Raw genomic sequence first — 21,618 nt, 5'->3', positions numbered from 1 at the left:
ATTATGGAAAATAAAAACTCTGCTCTGCCCTTTTTTATATAGTTCGTCTGTGTTACAAGAACAGTCCAGCCTGTCATTACTGTGGACCCCCAAGTATGTGCAGGTGTGGACCACATCTAAATCCACTTGATATGATATGTGATGAATCACACTTCACTATCTAGCAGTCTGATGGCAGATCTAAATTTGGCACATGCCTGGGGAAAGCTATCTTTTAGCATGGTGGAAGGGGGATAATGGCTTGGGGTTGTTTTTTCAGGGTTTGATTCTTGTGTAGGGTGCTATTAATTCTACAGTATAAAAACACATTTTTGACAATTGTTGAGCTTCCAACTTTGTGCCAGATGTCTGGGGTAGGACCTTTCAATTCCAACAAGACTATTCCCCTACACACAAAGCCTGGCTCATGAAGAAAAAGTTTGATGAGTTTTGTGTGGAGGAACTCAAACGGCCTACACAGAGCCCTAACCTCAACCCTGCTGAACATCTTTGGGATGAATAAGAAGGTCGATTGTGAGCCAGGTCTTCTCACCCAACATTAATGTACCTGACCTTACAAATACTCTTTTGGCTGAATTGTTACAAATTCCAACAGACACACTTCAGAAACCTGTGGAAGGCCTTCCCAGAAGTGTGGAGGTTATTATAGCTAGAAAGGTGGGGCCAACTACATATTAACTCCCAAGGTTTTGTAATAGGATGTCCAACAAACTCATACAGGTGTGATTGTCAGGTGTCAACAAACCTCTGGCTATAAAAGATACAATTAAATAACAATATTCATATTTGGCTTATTTTTCTATATCCCTTAAGCACCTTGTGCCAGTAAGGTTTAGGGCAAGTCCCTGAGGAAAATAACTATAATAGCTCTTGTGAAGAGATTAAACGTTCTATGACTCAAACAATACAGTACCTAGAATAAAAAGCAGATTATTCGAAAAAAAATAATTACATCCTGATTATACTGACATTTTAATTACTTCTAAGTTTTATTTGATTTCTCAGTTTGAGAAAGTGAAATTAATTAAGATTTAGCACAATACCCACGACTTACCTCTCCAGCAAATATGCGTGATGTTTTTTGACTCAATTTAGTGCAGTCAAGTATTTGTGCCACTTCATTAAATTGTATATAATGACTAAAAGCAGCAGTTTATTATTGTGTTTACAGTATTGCATTATTGCATATTGATAAATATATCTGGCAAATCTTATTCATATTTTTTATTGTTTCAGGGTGTAATATGGTCAGTAACGTATTAAGGTGAGTGTTTTAAATGTTACTTTATGCTTTGCACTAAGCCTAATATACAGTGACTACTGTATGCTTATGAGATGTGAGATTAATGGCATATGACAGACATACATCTTTTATTTATAATTATACAGTGACACAAATAAACTGAAATCAGATATTGGAAATGGTAATATTTTATTGCACAACAGCTAACCCTCTTGATCTTGTCTTCATTATAATCAATGGTTTAATGACCATTTTCCAGTTTTTTTCAGGTTGGCTGAGTGTCTCCTAAATCATTTTCCTCTATTCACAGTATTCCTAGGCATCCTCTGGAGTGAAACCAAATCTTTTCATATCATCTGACATCACCTTAAACCACATCTGCTTTGGCCATCATCTTGGCCTCATCCCCTACATCTTTTTTTTGATATTTGATGCACCTCTTCACCCTGTCATCCTTTAGAATTTGTACTACATGCCCAAACTATGTCTGTTTCTCCTCAGCACAATACCTATTGCACCACACCCAGTCTTTCTCTTAACTCAGTATTTGCTTCATTGCATTCTGACACTCAACACATCATAACCATTTTCTTTTAAGTCCATTTCCAGCTGTGTTTTACAGAATGTTCCACTTTTGTCTGGTATGTCTAAATCCTATAGAACACACTACTATTCATGTAGCTTTCATTCTCCTTACCCTGCAGTGCCAGTGAGACTCCTTTGAAAGTCAGAATGGGGAATGTTGCCAGAATTTCTTTTTGATTTTGTTTGCTTGCTATACAACATATATTAAGTCATAGCCACATGATTAGCTGTTTGGAGAAGCGGGCTAGTTGGGTTAATAAGCAGGGGTAGTAAAGTGGCCAATGCGTATATGTTGACATACAGTACCTTAAAGCCAATTACAGCTACAGCAATGGAAGGATGTAGAAGTGTTGTAAAAGTAACAGTTAAATGTAATTGGTTCTGACTCCTAACTATATTAAGTCATTCTTCTCAGATTTTCCAGTTACTTTTGGAACAAATCACTTTTGGGTAGGAAAAAATACAGGGGTGTCAGTTCTGTGTCTGACTAATAAGACTTGTCAGTTACAATGGTAACCTGCTGCATGTTCCTCAGATATGACAGCAAGAATTTGAACTTGTTTTATATATATATGGCAATGAACTTGAACTTAATTATTAAGATTCTTTAACTCATTCTACCATTAAAAAATAACCAGTGGTACAGTATTCTATCCCATAAAAATATTATATTAATGTGTTTGTAAATAAAATTTCAGGTATATCATCACCAACCAAAATACATGGGTAAGTTTAAACAGCATAAAGAAAAAATGAACCACTTGCATTACTCAGTTTACACCATGCCCAAACCAACATCTGGCAATATGCATGCAACTATTCAATATAAAATCATATATACAGTTAAAAATCACTGGATGTTTGGCAGCCTATTAAAACAATAAAACATCATTCACATGTACAGTATGTACTGAGTAAGATCAAGTAAAACTAATTCTTAGTCTGTGCAAATAAGTGCAAAAGAAGGGTGATAATGATAAAACTTGCAGGACTTTAACAGGCAAAACAGATGCTCTGCTGATGGTCAAAAATGTCTGTGTGATGCAGATATCATATTGATAAAGGCTCACTTAACTGGATTTGGAGCATTTCTTAATATACATTGAGCAGTGTCTCTATGACGTTTCAAAAATTATGCAATATCTCCCTAGTCTGACTTCAAGAAAACAGCTTTTTCAGTTCTGCTGGACATATGTGCTGTGAAGGTGAATTATATAAATTTCTTCTCTGTCTCTATCTCTCTCTCTCATTTGATGTTGATAATAGGAAAAGACAGTAAACTTTAAAAATTAAAAATATTTAAAACAGCAAACATGAAGGGTGACAGCTAGTTGTTCGCATATTGCAACTATGCAGAGGTTGCTTCCTTGAGCCCAATGGTACCAGAAAAGATTTTGTTTTCCTGTGACCCTGTAGTAGGAGTTAGAATTTAGTTTAAAAAGTTAAAACCTGGTCTCCTGAAATTTAGCAGCTTTATTCTTCATTGGTTATTCTGGCAAACTGCAACTGACCTTAATGTTACTCCATTTAATTAAAGATTTCTTTCTTGCCTCCCTCACGTATAGTTCAGAGATTTTGATCCAGTAAACTCTGAACTCGGCAGGTCTTAAATGTACTGAGAAATCCATTAACTTGACAGAAATTCTGTAAATGCACATTTATACTGGGAAAGTATGCAAACAACAAAAAAAGAAAATTCCAGAGAAAACTCAAAAACATGATCATGCAAGCAGAATGTTCATTATAAATATATTTCATAATTTACTTGGAAAATCTGTTTCGATAAGAAATCCTAAGAACACAATACAAAATACTACAAATTATTTTTATCAGGTACTTCTGAATGAAAATATTGTTTTTGATATGAATCTACCAATAATTGAGGTGCAGGTAAAATGCAGAATACCAAACATTATGAGATTATGACATGTAGCACTAAACTGTGCAGATGCTCTTAAATGACCAGTGATGGTGTCAATTCTGGATTACTTCTGAATTGCTATTGCTACAGTAGTAAATTCTTATAATATTAATAGAAAAAGTTGCACATTTATTTTACATTTATTTCAAGAATAATTTAAAACTTACAAAGTCATATTCCAGTTATTTTACATGTTTATGTAAAAGGTGTGCTAAAATATTTAGTGAGTTGCTTAAGGTCACAGCTAAAGACAGCTGTTAGGTATGAACCTTGTGCTTTACAGTCCCACAACTTAGTGTCTAGGCCACAATGTTAAATTTTTACTTCTGCTTTTATCTTGGGAAACACTATATTGCTCATAAATCTGCTGGCAATTTACTGAGTTTTTAAGCCATTTCCTTTCCCTATTTCACTGGAGCACATCCAGAAGATTCATTAATATCCATGGGAATTTGTAATATATTAGTGATTTTTCAAGCAAAATAACTGGCTAACATGTGTAAAAGTATACCCAGCTTTCAGAAGTTATTATTCATAATGTTGCTATGTATAACAGAAAACCACAAGATTGCTCTCAAGTGCACTACAGTATAGTCTTGAGTCTGGTGTTTGATTGTTATAACTGTTATTATTTTTTCCTGGATGCTTTAATTAATATACTCCTTGCAATTATTTCATGAACTGAGAGATCAGTTGTAGACAAAATATTCTAAATTATTTTCTGGGTTTTTTTAATCCCACGTCTAACCTTTATTTACTGCATATCATGCAGAAAAAAATCTGCTTCATTAGAATACTTTTTCATGTTATTAGTATCTGCGTTTTTATATACATTTAGAAACACATTCATAATATATGACTAAGGTTTTAGATTTTGGTCACACTATTAAATCAACCACAGTTCCACATTCTAACAAAATTATCTCCGGATTTGGTACTATGACAACATCCTTTCATTGTAATTGATCAAGGACATTTCATTAAATAGTTCATGTCTTGAGAATTTTGTCTATGACTCTTTCATATGCATTAAGACCAATTTAAATCTCCTGAGAGGGATAATAGAGTTGCATTGACCAACTAATTGATTTTGACAAGAGACACCCCAATTCACCCCTAAAGGACACCCTTTGCCCGTTTATTTTTATTCCAACATATTTTTGAATCATAGGTCAATTCCTGAGTTTAATTTAATTAAAAGACCGCTTCCTTGTTTTACTTTTACAGTGTCAATTTAATGTTCAGTAAGAACATTAGCCTTAGGCGCTTTTCATAACCCCAAACAAATTGATGTTCAAGATAATTACAAAAATACAACTTCAAAAAACACCTCCTTGTTTAGGAGTGGTCCTGGAAAATTGATTGAAGTTATTGATACATTTTTTAAACCAACTAACATAGTAGTCAGTATGGCCACTGAAGTTATTGATAAATTTATTAAACCAACTAACATAGTAGTCAGTATGGCCACACCTTGCCACACTTTCACTATTGTTCTTTTAATTTCTCTTAAGTTGATCTTCTTCTCCATGAGAGAGATTTTATTTCTTCCTCTTCAAATGCACATTTGCATATCATCCATTTGTTCATTTCAACATAAACCACCCTCAGTGTGGTACACAGATGTTCTGCATCATGATCACATACAAAACCACTGAATTGGCCATATGCTCACTCTTTTTAAAATTGTTTCTGTGCATCCATGCTCTTGCTGTGACGGTGCGGGTTGACTCCATGCTCCCGTTGCATTCCAGGAGCCTCTTGAACCTACTACCACCAATAACGTACCCGAGGGATGAGCCTAGCAAATGAGAACATTCGCACAAAGTAAGGGGTAGGTTTGAAAGTGATATAAGTGCTTTTATTAAAATCAAAGTCAAAAACAAAAAGTGTCCAATAGTTCAGTGTTCAAATAATCCATAAAAAAACCCCTAAAAAACAAGTGCAATCATGGAGGTTAGAATCCAAATAAATCCAACCATAAAAATGAGGTTAAAAACTGTCTGGAATCTTCTATTTAAAATCCCAGTCCCTGGTGCCATCATTTAAAAACAATATCTACTTAGCTTAATTCCCAAACGAGTCCTTGCAGCGAAGGTGAAGCCTAATCGGCAGGTCAGCCAACTTTCTGTGCTGTTTCTAGGCTTGAGCACCTGCTGCCGTCTGCAGCTCTGGCAGGGCACATGCCGACCCTCTGACTCCCGCTGATAGGCTCGCAGCCGTTTGGTTCATGGCTCCATCCACAAGATGCCTTGCTGAGCCTTTCCAATACCCCTGCAGCTGCCACTGTTGTTCTCCCTGCCTTACATGGAGTTGCTCCAACTGAGCAGCGCATCAGTCATTCCAGCTCGCAGATCACTCAACTGAAGTGGCCTCCTTCATCCCCAAGTGTCAGCTCTATGCTCTCCCGAGAGACTTCCTCCCGGCTGCATGCCTTCTGTCTCTCATTAACATTCATTGGCTCTCCCCTCTTCCTCACTTCTCTCTCCTTCCTTTAACTTCCTTTCTTTTTCTTTTTCTTCCGATCTTTTTTCCCTTCATTTTCCATTCCCTCCTTCCGTCCCATGTAAGCTCCTTTATTAAATGCTGCCTAATTGAGTACGGGTGCAAGGACCTGCTCCCTCCACCACATTATTGAGGTGCCTGCTTCCACATGTGTATGTGGCACAGTCAACCAGTTCCCCAATTAACCACAGAGTGAATCGCACTTGCGCACACCTGCACCCAATTGGAGTCTACAACTTCTTGGGGCCTGATTATTTATTTAATACTTGCCACTAATTGTCCCACTACACCACACCTGCATACTCTATAGTTGAGAAAATATGGGTATAATTTCTTCATATCTGTAGGATTGGCTTGAGGTCCCTGCCTTTATAATGATTACTTGCTTGCAGACATATGCTATACAAGGTTGGAATTTGACGTTTTAGCAGCGATCCACTCAGGCCAAATTCTAGTGATACCCTTTCCTGTGACTCAGTAAATACTCTTGTTTACTGGAAATTTCATCCTTTCAGTGTCATTCCTTTCATTTTGTTTTCTTCTTACTCCTGTTTGACTGGAAATCAGCTTTCTGATTTGATATAAACACACTTTAAGCAGTATATAGGCACCGGAAATTAAAAATGTCTTATTTTTTTTGTCTTCTCTTAGCTCTCCTCTCTTTCTTTCAGGTGGGGGATGAATTAGGTTAGGTTTTGTGTTTTTTTCTCAAGATTGATTTTTGAAGTTATGTGTTGTATAAGGTGTGCAAATTTTATCTGGTTGAGTGCACACTTTGTTACTTTCTTGAAATAAAATGAAAAAAAATTCTTCTTACTTGGGGATTTACCAAGGAATACAAGTTGCATTTACAGATAGGATACATCATTGGATATTACTTAGGAAAAAATTGTTGACACATTTTGATATTTCTTCACAGAGAAGGAGAAAAAAATGAGGTAAAAATTTAAGGCAACAGTTCAAATAAAGTTAAGATTTGGCATTAGAAAAAACAAATTGTCATAATAAAAAAGAAGAGATTGTCCAAACTCAAAGTGTCTTAAAGCACACACTTCTGCTGACTTTCAATGCCAACGGCCTTTTCTTCACCCAATAAAATGTCAAAATAAGAAAAAGATTACTTTAATGCTTCTCATAAGCTCACAAAAAGATTTTGAAGCTAGAAGTATTCTTAAAACCTATGTCTAAAATTCTACAATGATTTCTGATTTATGTTCAATTAAATAAACACTTTTTACGTGGGCATATTTGGTTGGTAGTACTGATTTTGGCTTAAGAACAGATATTGATTACAGTTTTGTAGTGCTGAGGGTGCTATTATGAAAACAAAACTAACTGTTTTCCTACACTCTTTTCAGAAGAAATAAAGTGACACTGATGTTGGAATTAAATGATTGTTTCCAGTGTAATATTTTGACAACATGTACAACTTACATTGTTTTTCCTAGGAAAATTTGTCTTCCTTACATTACTCAGTTATTATACAATTGCAAAAATATTTATTGACTATGCGATAGACTACCGGGGACTTTGCCCCACCAGGAGACCTGGAGAAGCAGGGGACCGGGAGAGGGGCAACTCCTACCCCAGGACGAATGATGGCAGCCCTCTAGGATTACATGGTAACCACTGAGCTGGGAAACTCAAACCTGTAGGGACCCATGGCCACCATCAGGGGGTGCCAGGATGGCTCAGAATCCAAGGTATGCAGCACTTTTGCCACACCAGGAAGTGTTGCAGAAAGGTCATCCGGGAGCACCTGGAGCACATCCAGGTGCATTATAAAAGGGGCCGCCTCACTCCGTTCGGAGAGCCGGAATCAGATGGAAGAGGATGGAGCTTGCAGGAGAGGAGTGGAGGCAGTGAAGAAAAGGCAACAGAGAGAGAAGAAAAGGACTGTGAGCTGTTATTGTGGTGGTTTGTGCACTGTGTGTACTGTGCTGTGCAAGAACTAAAAATAAAACATGTGTGTTGTGGACATCTGGTGTCATGTCTGTCTGTGTCCGGGGCGTCTTTCACTATTAATTTAAAAAAATGTTTTGAATAATTTTGCAAAGATAAGATCAGCTTGTCTGACAAATATCTTGAAAACTGTGAACACACATACCTACACTGGAATTGGAATGCAGTGTATATAGCAGAGACACTGTTCTTGGGGTAGGCTCTCTACAACCCTAAATTAGACTAAATGGGCATGAAAATGTAATGTGATGCTATCTATACATGTTAAGATAATGGTATATGACTCATTGCATTTGGTATGTTATTATTTGTTCTGTACATGACTGATCGTAGTCACCCTAGGGAAAGAAAAATACACCCAGTTTATTAAGAAGAGTTAAATTTATGTTCTGGAGATTTATTTATTATTAATTTATTTATTTTTGTTCTGGAGATCTAATTTTCTATATTCTCCTGTATATTTCATTGCCATGGATGCCTCTTGGTTAGCAAAAATGCAGAACTGTAAATCTCCAGTGAGAATATGAATTGTAATATTTGAAAAGTCATTATGAGTGCTGGTATGAATTTAAGTAAGGCTGGAATAAAAATATTTGATCTGGCTCCTGTTGCTAAGTGTCCTGAAAAGGTACCCATGGAGAAAAAATGGTACTCATGAAGAGTAAACCAACCAACCAGTTACTCCTGGGTATAGGGGTGTGAATGTCATCTCAAGTCATACAGTGAGCCCTATTAAATATAGGGGTAAATAACTGAACAATAAAAATGTTCTCATAGAAATAAAAAAAAACGTCAAAAAAATGTCATATGGCACTGTGTTTTCTAGTGATAACCTAATGTCACCTTTATAAAGCACATTTACTTTATTGTCCACATTATATACCTCTATCATTCATTGTCACCCTAAAATATGTATTCAAACAATAAGCTATTCATATTTTAGTTTGAATAACAAACATTTCAGAAAGACAGTGTACATTATTTATCTGCTTTTATACTATAGTAAAAGAAGTGACTAAAATGGGTTAAAAATAAAGAGTGATTTCCCTTGTTTATTCCTTTCTTTCAGTGAAATGTTGATTGTTTTCTAGTTTAATCAGTAAATGTAGAGATGGTTAGAAAGGGGATGGCATACTGACTGTTTGATAAATGATGTGAACTCAAATTGATTTAGGGAGTAATCAAATTTACAGAAGCACAAAACACACCTCATGCTTCTCTTCAATAGTACACCCTCCTCCTTTGGGAAATCAGTTAAAACTGGCTGAAGGGGCACTGAGCTGGGTGGAGATGTCTGAGCCCTTAATGATGGAAATGGCCCTGCTGCTTAATGAAGAAGGAGAGCAAGAGGAAACGAAATGCCTTGATGCAGAACCAAGAATGGAAATGAGATTTCTTAGGGAGTCAATTGGAGGATCAGAGTGCTCAGTCAGTGAGATGGTTGTCATGGTGCACTTCGAATACCAGTCAAGCAGCTTCCTTCTAATTAAGGAAATCAATCAATCAATGCAAACTAGTTTAAAAGCTAGTTCCTAAAATGCTTTCTCCTATTTTTTTTCCGACCAGATGTTTTATTGTTTCCTTCTCTGTTGAGGTTTAAAAATTACAAATTGCTAAATTTAGAAAGAAAAAAACTATGCCTCTATTTCTGCTGTACCTGCTGGAAAGAAGTTCATTTACATTATTCATATTTCAAAAATACAGAAGTGATGTATTAAATATACCTCCTCAAAATATTTTCAATATAGTATATTTCTACAACTTCAAAAATAACCTACCAACTACACTGGAAAGGTGTTGATAATAGCTGTTGACTTAGATATGTTCAGTCCTGGTATAGTTCCTAATCATTTGCTTTGTAATGGTTATCCTAGTTCATTATGTATTATTTTAAGTATTAATTGTATGCAATTTGACTTCTGTGAAAACAAAATGCATGCAACCAATTAATCTTTACCTGAGTCTTCAGTTCTTATTTTTTTACTTGGGCTTTCTTCAGAATCATCATCTGACATTTCCATTTCCTCCTCTCTCCGTATTCCCATTAATTCTTCACTGTGGGCATTCCGCAGTTCCTGATTTAAAAGAAGATACACATCTTAATATATTTTATTAGTACTAATTAAGAATGTATTAACAATTTCAACACAAATTTAAAAAAGATATTATTAATGAACATGTAGAGTACCTCACAACATTTAAATAAACCTCTATGCTTTTCAAAGTATGTAGCTTGATTTTAATTAAGGTGGTATATAAAATTAAATTTGTTGTTTTGCTTGTTTGCAATTAACCTTAAGTATCACCAGTAAATAATACTCAGATATCTGAGTTAACTAATGAAATGAATTCAGTGTGAAATCTAAATAAATAAAACTAACATCAGGAGTGTGTAAGCAGCACTGACCATTTTGAGGCCTGTTGTAGTACTACTCACTGAGTCAAATTTTTAATTAAAAGCCTGTTTTGGTGAAATATACAGTATAAACAAGGTCACTGAGTTATCACTCTCTAAAGAAATATAACCTACAACTTTAAATTCCATTAAAAACTATTTATAAAGTGCTAATTGTCACAACTTCTTTTTACCCTCTTTACATGCCACGTTTACAGTCAAAATGGTAAAATTTAAACTCAACTGTAGAAATGGCAATTATTACATGCCATTTCAATTTACTAGACTCTATTCTTATTTCACACTCAACAAAATGTCGGAAAAGCCTAACCTGAAAAGTTCAGTTCTTGGAGTTAAATGATAAAAGTTAAAAGTTTAATGTTCAAAAATTTGTAAGTGTAAAACAAAGCAGTTTCACAGAACTCAAGTGTAGCATGCACATTAAAGTGTGTTATTTTAGCACATTTAAGTAGGGAGGCTGACTAAGCCATTTGTTTGTCCCTCTGTTTGATGTCTGCTCATTAAGCAGTACAGATTGAGGAAGACTATCTTCCAGGGGCACAATATAAACCACCTACATTGGCATCACTAGTGGTGTGCCCTTCAACACAACCAGTGACCACAGAAAGGATGATAAAGAAGAATTGAGCATATATTGAATCATTATTAAAACCCAGCTTCAAAGGCCACACATAACCTGCTATAAAGACACATCAGAATGATTGCAGTATGTCTTTATGAATGTGTAAAATTAATAACATAACCAATATATATTTGAAGATGTATCAAAGCCAATCTAAAAATGTTGATCAGAAGAATTTTCAAATTTAATGAAAAAAATTAAAAATTATGAGTTTATGCAGTTAGGGTTAGAATAGTTGAGGTGAGTAATGCTGGCCCTGAGGTACCTACTAATTCACATGTACAATGTGATTTCTTTGTTATTAAGAGATCACTTTTAATTTTCTGTTTCTATACTTGAAAACAGTGACTGGCAGATTTGTCAATATGCAAAGAGCAGCAGGCTTTAGGTTACCTCTTAATGTACAAGATAACTTCTATACTCTGTTACAAAGTAACCACATTGACGCATTTTTAAAATGCAGAAAAAACAGGATTCACATGAGTAAAATGTTGCTGCTGATTATCTAATATCAACTTTTTCAAGGCATGCTTTTAATGAAATTACAAAATAAGGAAGACAAACATCAGCATAGTGGCTTTACAAGCTATCTATGGTGAACTGGGAATCTACAAATCCTAACTGCAGGTACTGTCCACTTTTCAGGACTAACAAGCATTGGTACATGTCTACTGAGACCAGTTCTTCGTCAAAAAACTGCAAGTGGACATACATTATTTGATTTTAAGTTGAGAGAGCTATGTCATATTGAAATATTTACATGTGGTAAAACAAAAAACAGAACAAGAAAACAACGTGACAGTCACTCAATTGGTTTGGTAATTTCATTATTGAAATTTAGCTTGTCTTGTCTTTTTTTTTGTAATGTTATGATTTGGGTCTGCTGACTTATAACTCAAGGCTGAAGGAACTGGTCATTCATTTGAATTCTGAACTTGCCTGTTGATAGCTTCTGTCTTGTCTGTACGTGTGTGCTAAAGTCCATTTTACTTCAGCACCATTCAAGTATTCATGTCAGTTTTCTTTCTGGACTAGAAGTCTGTATCTGCTGGGTAGAGTGTCCTTTAGTTATTACAGCAGGCCACATGAACTAGCTTTGTACTTTGCTTGAACAGTATGATTGCTTTATTAGCAGGTACATCTTTTTAGACAGTGCACAAGTGCATTGCTACTGATGGTATATTTGTGTCACAGCATTAAGCATAATCTAATGTTGATGCTGCATTTTTGCAAAATGATACATCTTATTTGCATAATCACTTAGTCTACATAGAATACATAAGGTTCATAACTGATTCAAATTCCTGAATATCCAAAAAACAGCCACAGCATGAATTAGGCTCTTCAAAACAGAATGCTTCAATTGTCCAATTCATTTTACCTATATTTTTCTCATATTAAATAGTTCAGCCTCAACCAATCAATGCATGGTCAAGGAAAGAAACAACACTGAGACTCACATAAACCCCTACCACATCTAGCAGTTGTCTTCTACCCATTATGCGGACAATAAAGTAAATGTGTTTTTAATATATAATTAAGAGAGACTGTATCATCCTTACCACTTTAAAAATATCCATGCAGTATTTATGCATACAATGTCTGTTGGACAGCATGGTAATACAGTGGTTTATGTTGAGCATAAAAGTCCTAGAAACTCATGAATATATCCTAGCGTCATTATATTGTTTATGAAGTATAGAAATCCTCTTGTGTTTGTATGGATTTTACAGACAAGTTATCTAACAACTCTAGAATGCCCTGTAGGAATGTGAATATATGTTGGTGTGTTTACATATACAACATTGATAATCTAGAGTCGCTCTTAAGGTTAGTTCTTGTCCTTTACCTACTTTTACCAGGATAAGGCTAGGATGGACCTGTACTACAGTAAATCAAAGAGGGAGGTAAATGAATAGACAAACATATGTTTGTGTCATTATCTGAGCATATATCTTCAGTATATACATACATATTCACATCCACACATCTACATTAACCATGTCACAAAGCATGCATTATCAGGACATCAAGAGCATGCATATGTGTCTTAGCTGCATAATGCTACTCAGTCAGCACTGAGAAAATTCCCAAGGTATGTTTCCAGCACAATGCTTCTGGAGAAGTGAAACAATAAAGTGGTAACTAAGTATGTATATATTAAAAATTAAATATAAAATAAAATAATTTTAAAAATTAAAATTAATCCATATATATACATACATACAGTATATATATATATATATATATATATATATATATATATATATATATATATATATATATATATATATATATATACTGTATGTTCACCTTCTGTACACAGTTTTTGTAGAATTGGTTTTTTATGGATACATTTGTCATTTTTGCCCATCAATAAACACTCAATAATCCATAATGACAAAGTGCCAAGGTTTGCAAATTGATTAAAAATCAAAAACTGAATCCTTTTATTTATATATGTATTCAGGCTCTTTGCTGAGGCGCACCAAATTGTGGTCAGGGGCATTCTATTTGCTTTAATTATCCTTGTGGCAAAATGAATTGACTGAAAAGAGTATGTAAAGGCACACACATTTGTATATAAGGTCCAACCATAAACACCAAACAATAAAGTCCAATGAACTTTCTGTAGACCTCCATAATTAAACTGGAGTGAGGTGTAAATCAGGGTATAAAACCATTGTTAAATTGAAGAAATTTGGAACCACTGGGATTCTTTCCTGAGCTAGCCATTAGACAAAAAAGGCCTTGGTCAGGGAAGTAACAAAGAAGCCAATGGTTACTCTGACAGAGCTTCAGAAGTTCCCTGCTGAGATGGGAGAACTTGTCTTATGGATGACCATCTCAGCAGCACTTTTGAGTAAAAGGCATACTGTATTTCAGATGGCTTAGACTTTGACAATTGGCACTTAAAGGACTCTGATGACATCATGAAAAAGATTCTCTGGTCTGATGACAAAAGAATTTACTCTCTGGGCAGAAGCACTACATCTGGCAAAGGCCAGATTCTGCTCATCAACTACCTAATACCAACCCTATGGTGACAACGGTGGTGGCAGCTATGGGATGTTTCTCAGTGGCAGAGACACTGAGGGAAAGAAGAATGACTGTCCTTGAGTGGACCAACAAAATCCCAGACTTAAACTGCACAGAACATCTGTAGAAAGACCTAACAATGTCAGTTTACAGGCACTTCCCATCCAATCTAATAGAGACGATCTGCCAGAAAGAACAGGATAAACTGGCCAAATTCATGTTTGTACAGACTCAAAACTGTAATTTCTGCTAATGAGGCTTTTACAAAGTACTGAATTAAGGGGCTAAACACTTATAAGAATGAGATTTAAATTTTTGCTATTTAATAAATATCGTAACCTTTCTGTAAACAATTTTATTTTGTCATTACTAAGGGGCTTTGCCACCTGATTGCTTCACCCGTTAACCCCTTCCCTCCCCCAACCTGCACTTCGCACTGTTGTGAAGAGGGGGGCTGAAAGCACCCCAAGGAGATGCATTCGCTCCTCCAAAACCACGCTTAAACGGTGATACAATGGGATACAATTAAACTTTTTTAACTCCTCTTTGCTCGATCAGCTGTTGGCTTGCTGCTGCTGTTTTGTCGCGTGATCTGCACTTCGTCCGCCTACTCCTTCCTTCCCCCCGCCAGCACTATGTTCTGCTGTGCTGTGTGATCTGATCTTCACTCACATACCAATCCCCATGCGCCGTTGTGAAGAGTCTGGCTGAATGCACACCTGCGCTCCTCTGAAACCCTTCTTAAATGGTGATACATTGGGAAACAAGTAACAGTTGTTTTTTTTAACTCCTCTTTGCTCGATCAGCTGTTGGCTTGCTGCTGCTGTTTTGTCGCGTGATCTGCACTTCGTCCGCCTACTCCTTCTTTCCCCCCGCCAGCACTATGTTCTGCTGTGCTGTGTGATCTGATCTTCACTCACATACCAATCCCCCTCCCCATGCGCCGTTGTGAAGAGTCTGGCTGAATGCACACCTGCGCTCCTCTGAAACCCTTCTTAAATGGTGATACATTGGGAAACAAGTAACAGTTGTTTTTTTTACCTCCTCTTTGCTTGCTCATCTACTGGCTTGCTGCTGCTTTTGTTCTGGGTGAGAGGCATTTCGTGTGGTGCTTCAAACATTTAAAAGCCTATACAGCACCTGTCCTTTTGTCCTCAAACACTATGCAATCTCTTTTCGCTTTTCCGTTATTTCACTGAGAAATATTTTCCATTTATTTGTGCTAATGTGATCTTTTCACTCATTTTTTTGAGACTTTCAAATTTTCCTACTTCCATTATCTCTAACCTGCTCTGTATGTGTATCACGGGACTTGCTTACAAAGGTTGTAAGTATGACGTTATGTGCCTGTCTCGCGGGATGTGGAAGTGTCTGTCTTCAAAAGATCTCTCTGTATTTCTTCCAATGTGTCTCTCTTCAAAAGATCATGTCTTGTTACCGGAAAAAAGTCTCGTCCCAAGATTTTTTTATATAATACAGAGACAGTTTACTGATGTAGACTGATGGCAAAACACACTCTCTCACAGACAGTAGAGTGAGAAATACAGGATCAGCCGGTGTCTTACACAAGTATTACATCTCATTGTAATAAAAACACTTTATAGGGGATTGTTTATCAGTTCTTCTCTGGGCTGATGTTCTTGTGCCTTTCAGAATGCTTCTGAAGTGTGTGGCCCTGTCCCCACCCTCTCAAGAGGATGATGTTAATTTTTTTTATTTTCAGGAAGCTGCAAATGGACTGCAAATGGACCAGAAATCTTGGTGGTTGGCAAGTAATGAAGATATTAGAAATAAACTTCATCCCCTGGCATTAAAAGTCAGGACAGAGGTAAAGAATTTAGATGTAACCGGGGGCTCTGGCCTAAATTTTAAATCTTTAATTATATTACTAGGACTGCATTTTTCACTTAAAGAACACTGCAAAAGTTAGACATTTTACAACACTGTAAGATAATGACAAATTGAATGATGTTTTTGTTTTTAGTCAACTAGAATACTGCAGTGCACTCTTAACAGAAATATCAAAGAAAGACATCAATCAGTTGCATTTAATGCAGAATGTAGCAGCTTGAATCTTAATCAGAAAAGAAAATCTGAGCACATCTCACCATTTTATCACCTTTGCTGGTTACCCCTGTCCTTTAGAATTGACTACTAATGGTATTTAAAGCTTAAATTATCTTGCTTCTTCCTATATTTAAGAATGCCTATCTACCTAAATTCCAAGTTGTAATCTTAGTCCTTTTGATAATTGTGTGCTTATTATTCTAAGAGCTAAGCATGAAATAAAATAAGTGGTGAAGCAGCCTTTTGCAGTTATGGACCAGATATCTGGAATACTTTGTCAATAGAAATATCCCAGGTTAACATTGTGGATCATTTTGAAAAACACTTTTTAAATTTGGCTCTTTCTTAGCTTCAATGTGGTTGTGTTCCTAATAGAATAAAAATGTATACAACTACTGTATTCTTCAGAGATATGCAGTCATTACTAATCTCTACTCTTCTTTGCTTTCTCTTCCAGTTAACCTTAATCAAGGCTCTCTGCAGCCTCCTGTGATTCTCAAATGAAGGTGGGTGCCCCAGCTCTCCACAAGACCTACTGCATCAAATCATTTGGAACAAAGACTGGAAACAATGAGGAATAACTAAAGGACATCTATGTTGAGTTGAATACCCAGTGGTGCTGGGTAGTTTTTTGGCCTTGGAATCCCTGCAGATTTTGTTTTTTTCTCCAGCTTAACAGGATTTTTTTTTTTTGTTCTCCCGGCCATGTGACCTTATCAACATACTCATCTTTAGAGGCTTAGAATACAATACTATATATTAGAATCTACTTTTCTACTAATTATATATTTATGTTATGTTAGCTTGTATTGATTTCTTTTTTAATACTTATTCTTGCCTAATTTAATTTTAATTCTTTGACATCTTGTAAAGCAATTTGAGCTATATTCTCTGTATAAATATCCATCCATCTATTATCCAACCCGCTATATCCTAACTACAGGGTCACGGTGGTCTTCTGGAGCCAATCCCAGCCAACACAGGGCGCAAGGAAAGAAACAAACCCTGGGCAGGGCGCCAGCCCACCACAGGGCACACACACACACCAAGGACAATTTAGGATGACCAGTGCACCTAACCTGCATGTCTTTGGACTGTGGGAGGAAACTAGAGTACTCGGAGGAAACTCACGCAGACACAGGGAGAACATGCAAACTCCATGCAGGGAGGACCCAGGAAGCAAATTGTTGTAATAAATTAATTAAGTTTGACTTTTGTTTTGAAAGACTTTCAGGTCTGCTTCTACAACCTCAAGAATAAAGAGTGCTTTTCAATAACCATTTTATTTGTGCAACTCTTATCCTGATATATACAGTGACAATATACAGTATATTTACATATATTTCATTATATCAAATTTTGTGATACAGAATGCTGCCAGTGCAAAATATGGAAATGCATGTATTGTATAATATTACCACAAGATTGAAATCAAATACAAAGGTAAAGAAAACAGCTTACATCAAAAGCAGGGAATTTAAAAATCTGATTAAGGAAACAGGATTAAGCTATAACATGATAAACTACCTGCACTTTGGCGGAGCCATAAGATATGAAGAAAATTGTTGGTGCACAATATGGGCATCACCATATGTGAAAGTGGGCTTGGACTGAATGTTAAATGCATTGAACACAGACTTCATTTTGTGAGTCACTTCCTCAAATGAGTACAGTGAATCACAACATTGTTTCATAAATGTATAACTACCGCCACAGGATTGTTTTCAAATTGACCTCTTCTGGGACCAGGAAACCAACCTAGAACTGTTTTTACGATATGCTCAAATGGCATCTCCCACAAACCACGAATGTGAGCACGAGTTCTTGAAACATGATACACCAAATGCACTGATGCTGATTCAGAAATACAGGTATATTATAGCAAAGATGTATCATATAGCAACGGTTCTTGCACTCCTCTCAATATCAGTTGTTTACCAGCCAAATTTTCAACGTTTGCTTTTCTGGTCAGAGTAGAGATCTGTCCCTGCAATGGTTGTACCCAATGAATGAATGTTTTCTACTGTGGGGAATATTGTCACAGGAGAGAGGTCTTTGCTTTAGAGTGTTCACATTTCATTTTTCTTAAAAAGAAACATCTTAAGGTCTTGATAGATCTAGTCAGGACCTCCAGCTAACAGGTCAATAAGGCGATTATTCAGGAAATAAAAGGACAGCCATTGTTGGATATTAACTCAGAAAATAAAAAGATACATTTATAACATACATGAATAGTGTCGGGGCGGCACGGTGGTGCAGTGGTAGCGCTGCTGCCTCACAGTTAGGAGACCCGGGTTCGCTTCCCGGGTCCTCCCTGCGTGGAGTTTGCATGTCCTCCCCGTGTCTGTGTGGGTTTCCTCCAGGCACTCTGGTTTCCTCCCACAATCCAAAGACATGCAGGTTAGGTGGATTGGTGATTCTAAATTGGCCCTAGTGTGTGCTTGGTGTGTGTGTCCTGTGGTGGGTTGGCACCCTGCCCAGGACTGATTCCTGCCCTGTGTTGGCTGGGATTGGCTCCAGCAGACCCCTGTATTCAGATTCAGCGGGTTAGAAAATGGATGGATGAATAGTGTCATTTTTATATTTTGTAAAGTGTGCAGTGAAATTCTTATGTTACTGTGATGCAAATATTTTATATTAATATTTGAGGCCATTTTATTGTAATAAAAATGAAAAACTTACAAAACCTTGTGCTAAAGTTTGTGTATTTGCACAATGATTGTAATTTATTTTGAAGTGTTTTGGCTTATGAATATCTAATAATAAGTAACACTAAACATGCAATACACACCTTTTATGAAAATTTTTTATTGTCAAAATATTGCATTGTGAAGCCTGAATCATATTACTACTACAGCATATACAGTATACAATACATATTACACTATATTATGAATGAACTTATTAATATACCACCATTTTACTCTGAAGGATACTTTTTAAAACTGAAAAAATACGTAAGAATTTAAAATCAAAATGTAAAAGCAATTGAAACCCAGGCCATACGTCAAAGTAGATGAGGGATTCTAAAGGGAGATGAGGGTGACGATTATTTAAAGGGGAAATAAGATGTGAATAGATTCCAGTTAGGTTTGAATAATGAGAATTAATTACAACCACAGAGATTTTGTTGAATAGTAATACATAATTTACATTACATGGCTCAGTCCTAAACAACCTGTTATGTCTTAGAGGAGAGTCAGACATTTATTATGGATATGACATAAATGGGTTGCTGGAGTTTCTGACACATTTGATCATTTAGTATGTGTAAATGTTTCAGGAACAAATTTTGAAAATACTGTGGTCTGGTTAGGGTTTCACTAGAATTCAAAAGAGCATTGCAATACTTGAGGCATAAGCTTATGAAAGCACGAAACAAGCTATAATGTTTAACCATCAATAGCTGTGTTGCTGTCTAGAATAAGAAGGATGATTAAGATTATGATTAAGTCGTGTGTCAGTGGAAAGGAAGGTGTCCATCATGGCATTTACCTATGCTTTCTCAGTATGGTATAGTGATTGGATGGTAGAGTGGATAGTTTCAAAAAGGCAACTTTAAAACTGTCTTGAGAGTTGAGAAATAAACAGATGAAGTATGCATGTTACTACATTAAAGTTTACAGTAGGATGGTATAGGGACATGGTGGTTCAAGCTGCTATCTTACAGCTCCAGCAACTGAAATTAAATACAAACATATTTGTGTGAAGTTTTCCAAGTTCTCCCTTTGTCTGTGTAGGTTGCTCTCCGTCAGCTTCTGAAGTGCTTGCATGTTAGATTACCTGGTGACACTTTACCCAGTGTGAGTGACTGTAGGTGTCTGCATGATTGTGCTTTACAATGTACTCATTCCCCGTCCAATGTAGACTTCTGATTTACACCTGAAGCTAGTGAGATAGACTCTACGTCCCTGTAATCCTGAACTGAAATAAATGATTTGATAACGGAAGCATTAAAAGAAGATTTATTAATATATTCAGGAAAAAGAAGATAGGAACAGTCAAGCTGGCTGAAAAAGGACCTTGCTTTTCTAAGCAGCTCAGTGACATGAGCAGAATAAATGGAGATGTAGCATGGTAGAATGCAATATGAACTTGAACAAAATAAAAAAAAATAAATGGAGTGGAAAGGATCGGGCAGAAATGCAGATTGACAGACTGGATGAACAGTTTGCATTGCTCTGCAGAGTTGGAAACATCTGTTGAAGGAGGTTGGAGGAGTTTAATTATAGTAGAAAAAGGGCAGTGGAGTTCCTTTGACTTACAATACTTAAGAAATAAAATGAATGAGAAATGTTAAAAGCACATATATACAGTATACCTAACAAGAAGGTTCAATGTAAGCTGAAGACAGTGGCATAGCTAGAGTTCATGCTGCTTAGGGTGGGGCAGTACTTCAATTTGCTGCCCTCCAACATATCTGAATATATTAACCTATTTAAATAGAAAATTAAAATGATGTATAGAGACAAATTAAGATAAATTTTGCATAGATGTATTCACATATAGAGAAAAGCAATACTTTTCCATATAAAATTATTTATAAGCATCAACTAGACAAGAATACAGTATAGGCGCACTGATAAGCCGTGTTCTAATTATTAGTTTAATATAATTATGCTGTGAAAACCAGAACCAGTGTAGTGTACAAGTGATAGGTGGCGATGTTTTCTGCGCAGAGCAAGAACGCATTCAGATTGATAACGAAACAAAATTATAAACTGTAAATTAGTTGTTTATTTTCCTAGAAATTATCGGTGTAATGTTTATGTTTATTTGTGTTATTGTTATTTTGTTATTGCCTCATAAATTTCAACTGCTGTGTCTGAAGCTGTCACAGAAGGACAGTCTTATTTATTATTTTTGAAGCATTTGAGGATAAAAATCAGAGAATTTTATTTTTATCATTCATCAGTGATATTTTTCCGAACCCTGCTGCTTACACACGAATTGTACTGAGCCTTTTGCCGACACCAAAAATGTGCCACCTGGGGTGGACCGCCACCTCCACCCGCCCCTAGCTATGCCACTGGCTGAAGAGTGAACTATGAAGCATCTAAACATTTAATTTACAATTGAAAGGCTTAAATACTAATCTACAACATAATGGAAAGAAATACAAATGAACTGAAAAGTGAAGATTCCATTACTCATGATATAAAAGATTCTTTCAGTTTTGGGTGAACTATTTTCAAAATTAAAACAAAAAGATGTTTACACTTTTTTTCTTTGTTTAGTGCCTATTGTTTCTCAAAGTA

General features: G+C 36.0%; 1 protein-coding gene across 3 annotated transcripts in view; it reads right to left on the bottom strand.

Moving 5' to 3' along the window:
* Positions 1-21,618, bottom strand: part of enox1 (ecto-NOX disulfide-thiol exchanger 1) — a 326,189-nt gene that overhangs the window by 127,667 nt on the left and 176,904 nt on the right. For all 3 annotated transcript variants that reach the window (XM_039745280.1, XM_039745281.1, XM_039745282.1), the window contains one exon: positions 10,174-10,291. In XM_039745280.1, the coding sequence (XP_039601214.1) occupies positions 10,174-10,291 (118 nt within the window). The remainder of the gene's footprint in view (positions 1-10,173; positions 10,292-21,618) is intronic.

This window comes from Polypterus senegalus, chromosome 2 (assembly GCF_016835505.1).
Source record: "Polypterus senegalus isolate Bchr_013 chromosome 2, ASM1683550v1, whole genome shotgun sequence".
Lineage (NCBI taxonomy): Eukaryota > Metazoa > Chordata > Cladistia > Polypteriformes > Polypteridae > Polypterus > Polypterus senegalus.
This window is presented reverse-complemented; position numbering and strand designations above follow the sequence as displayed.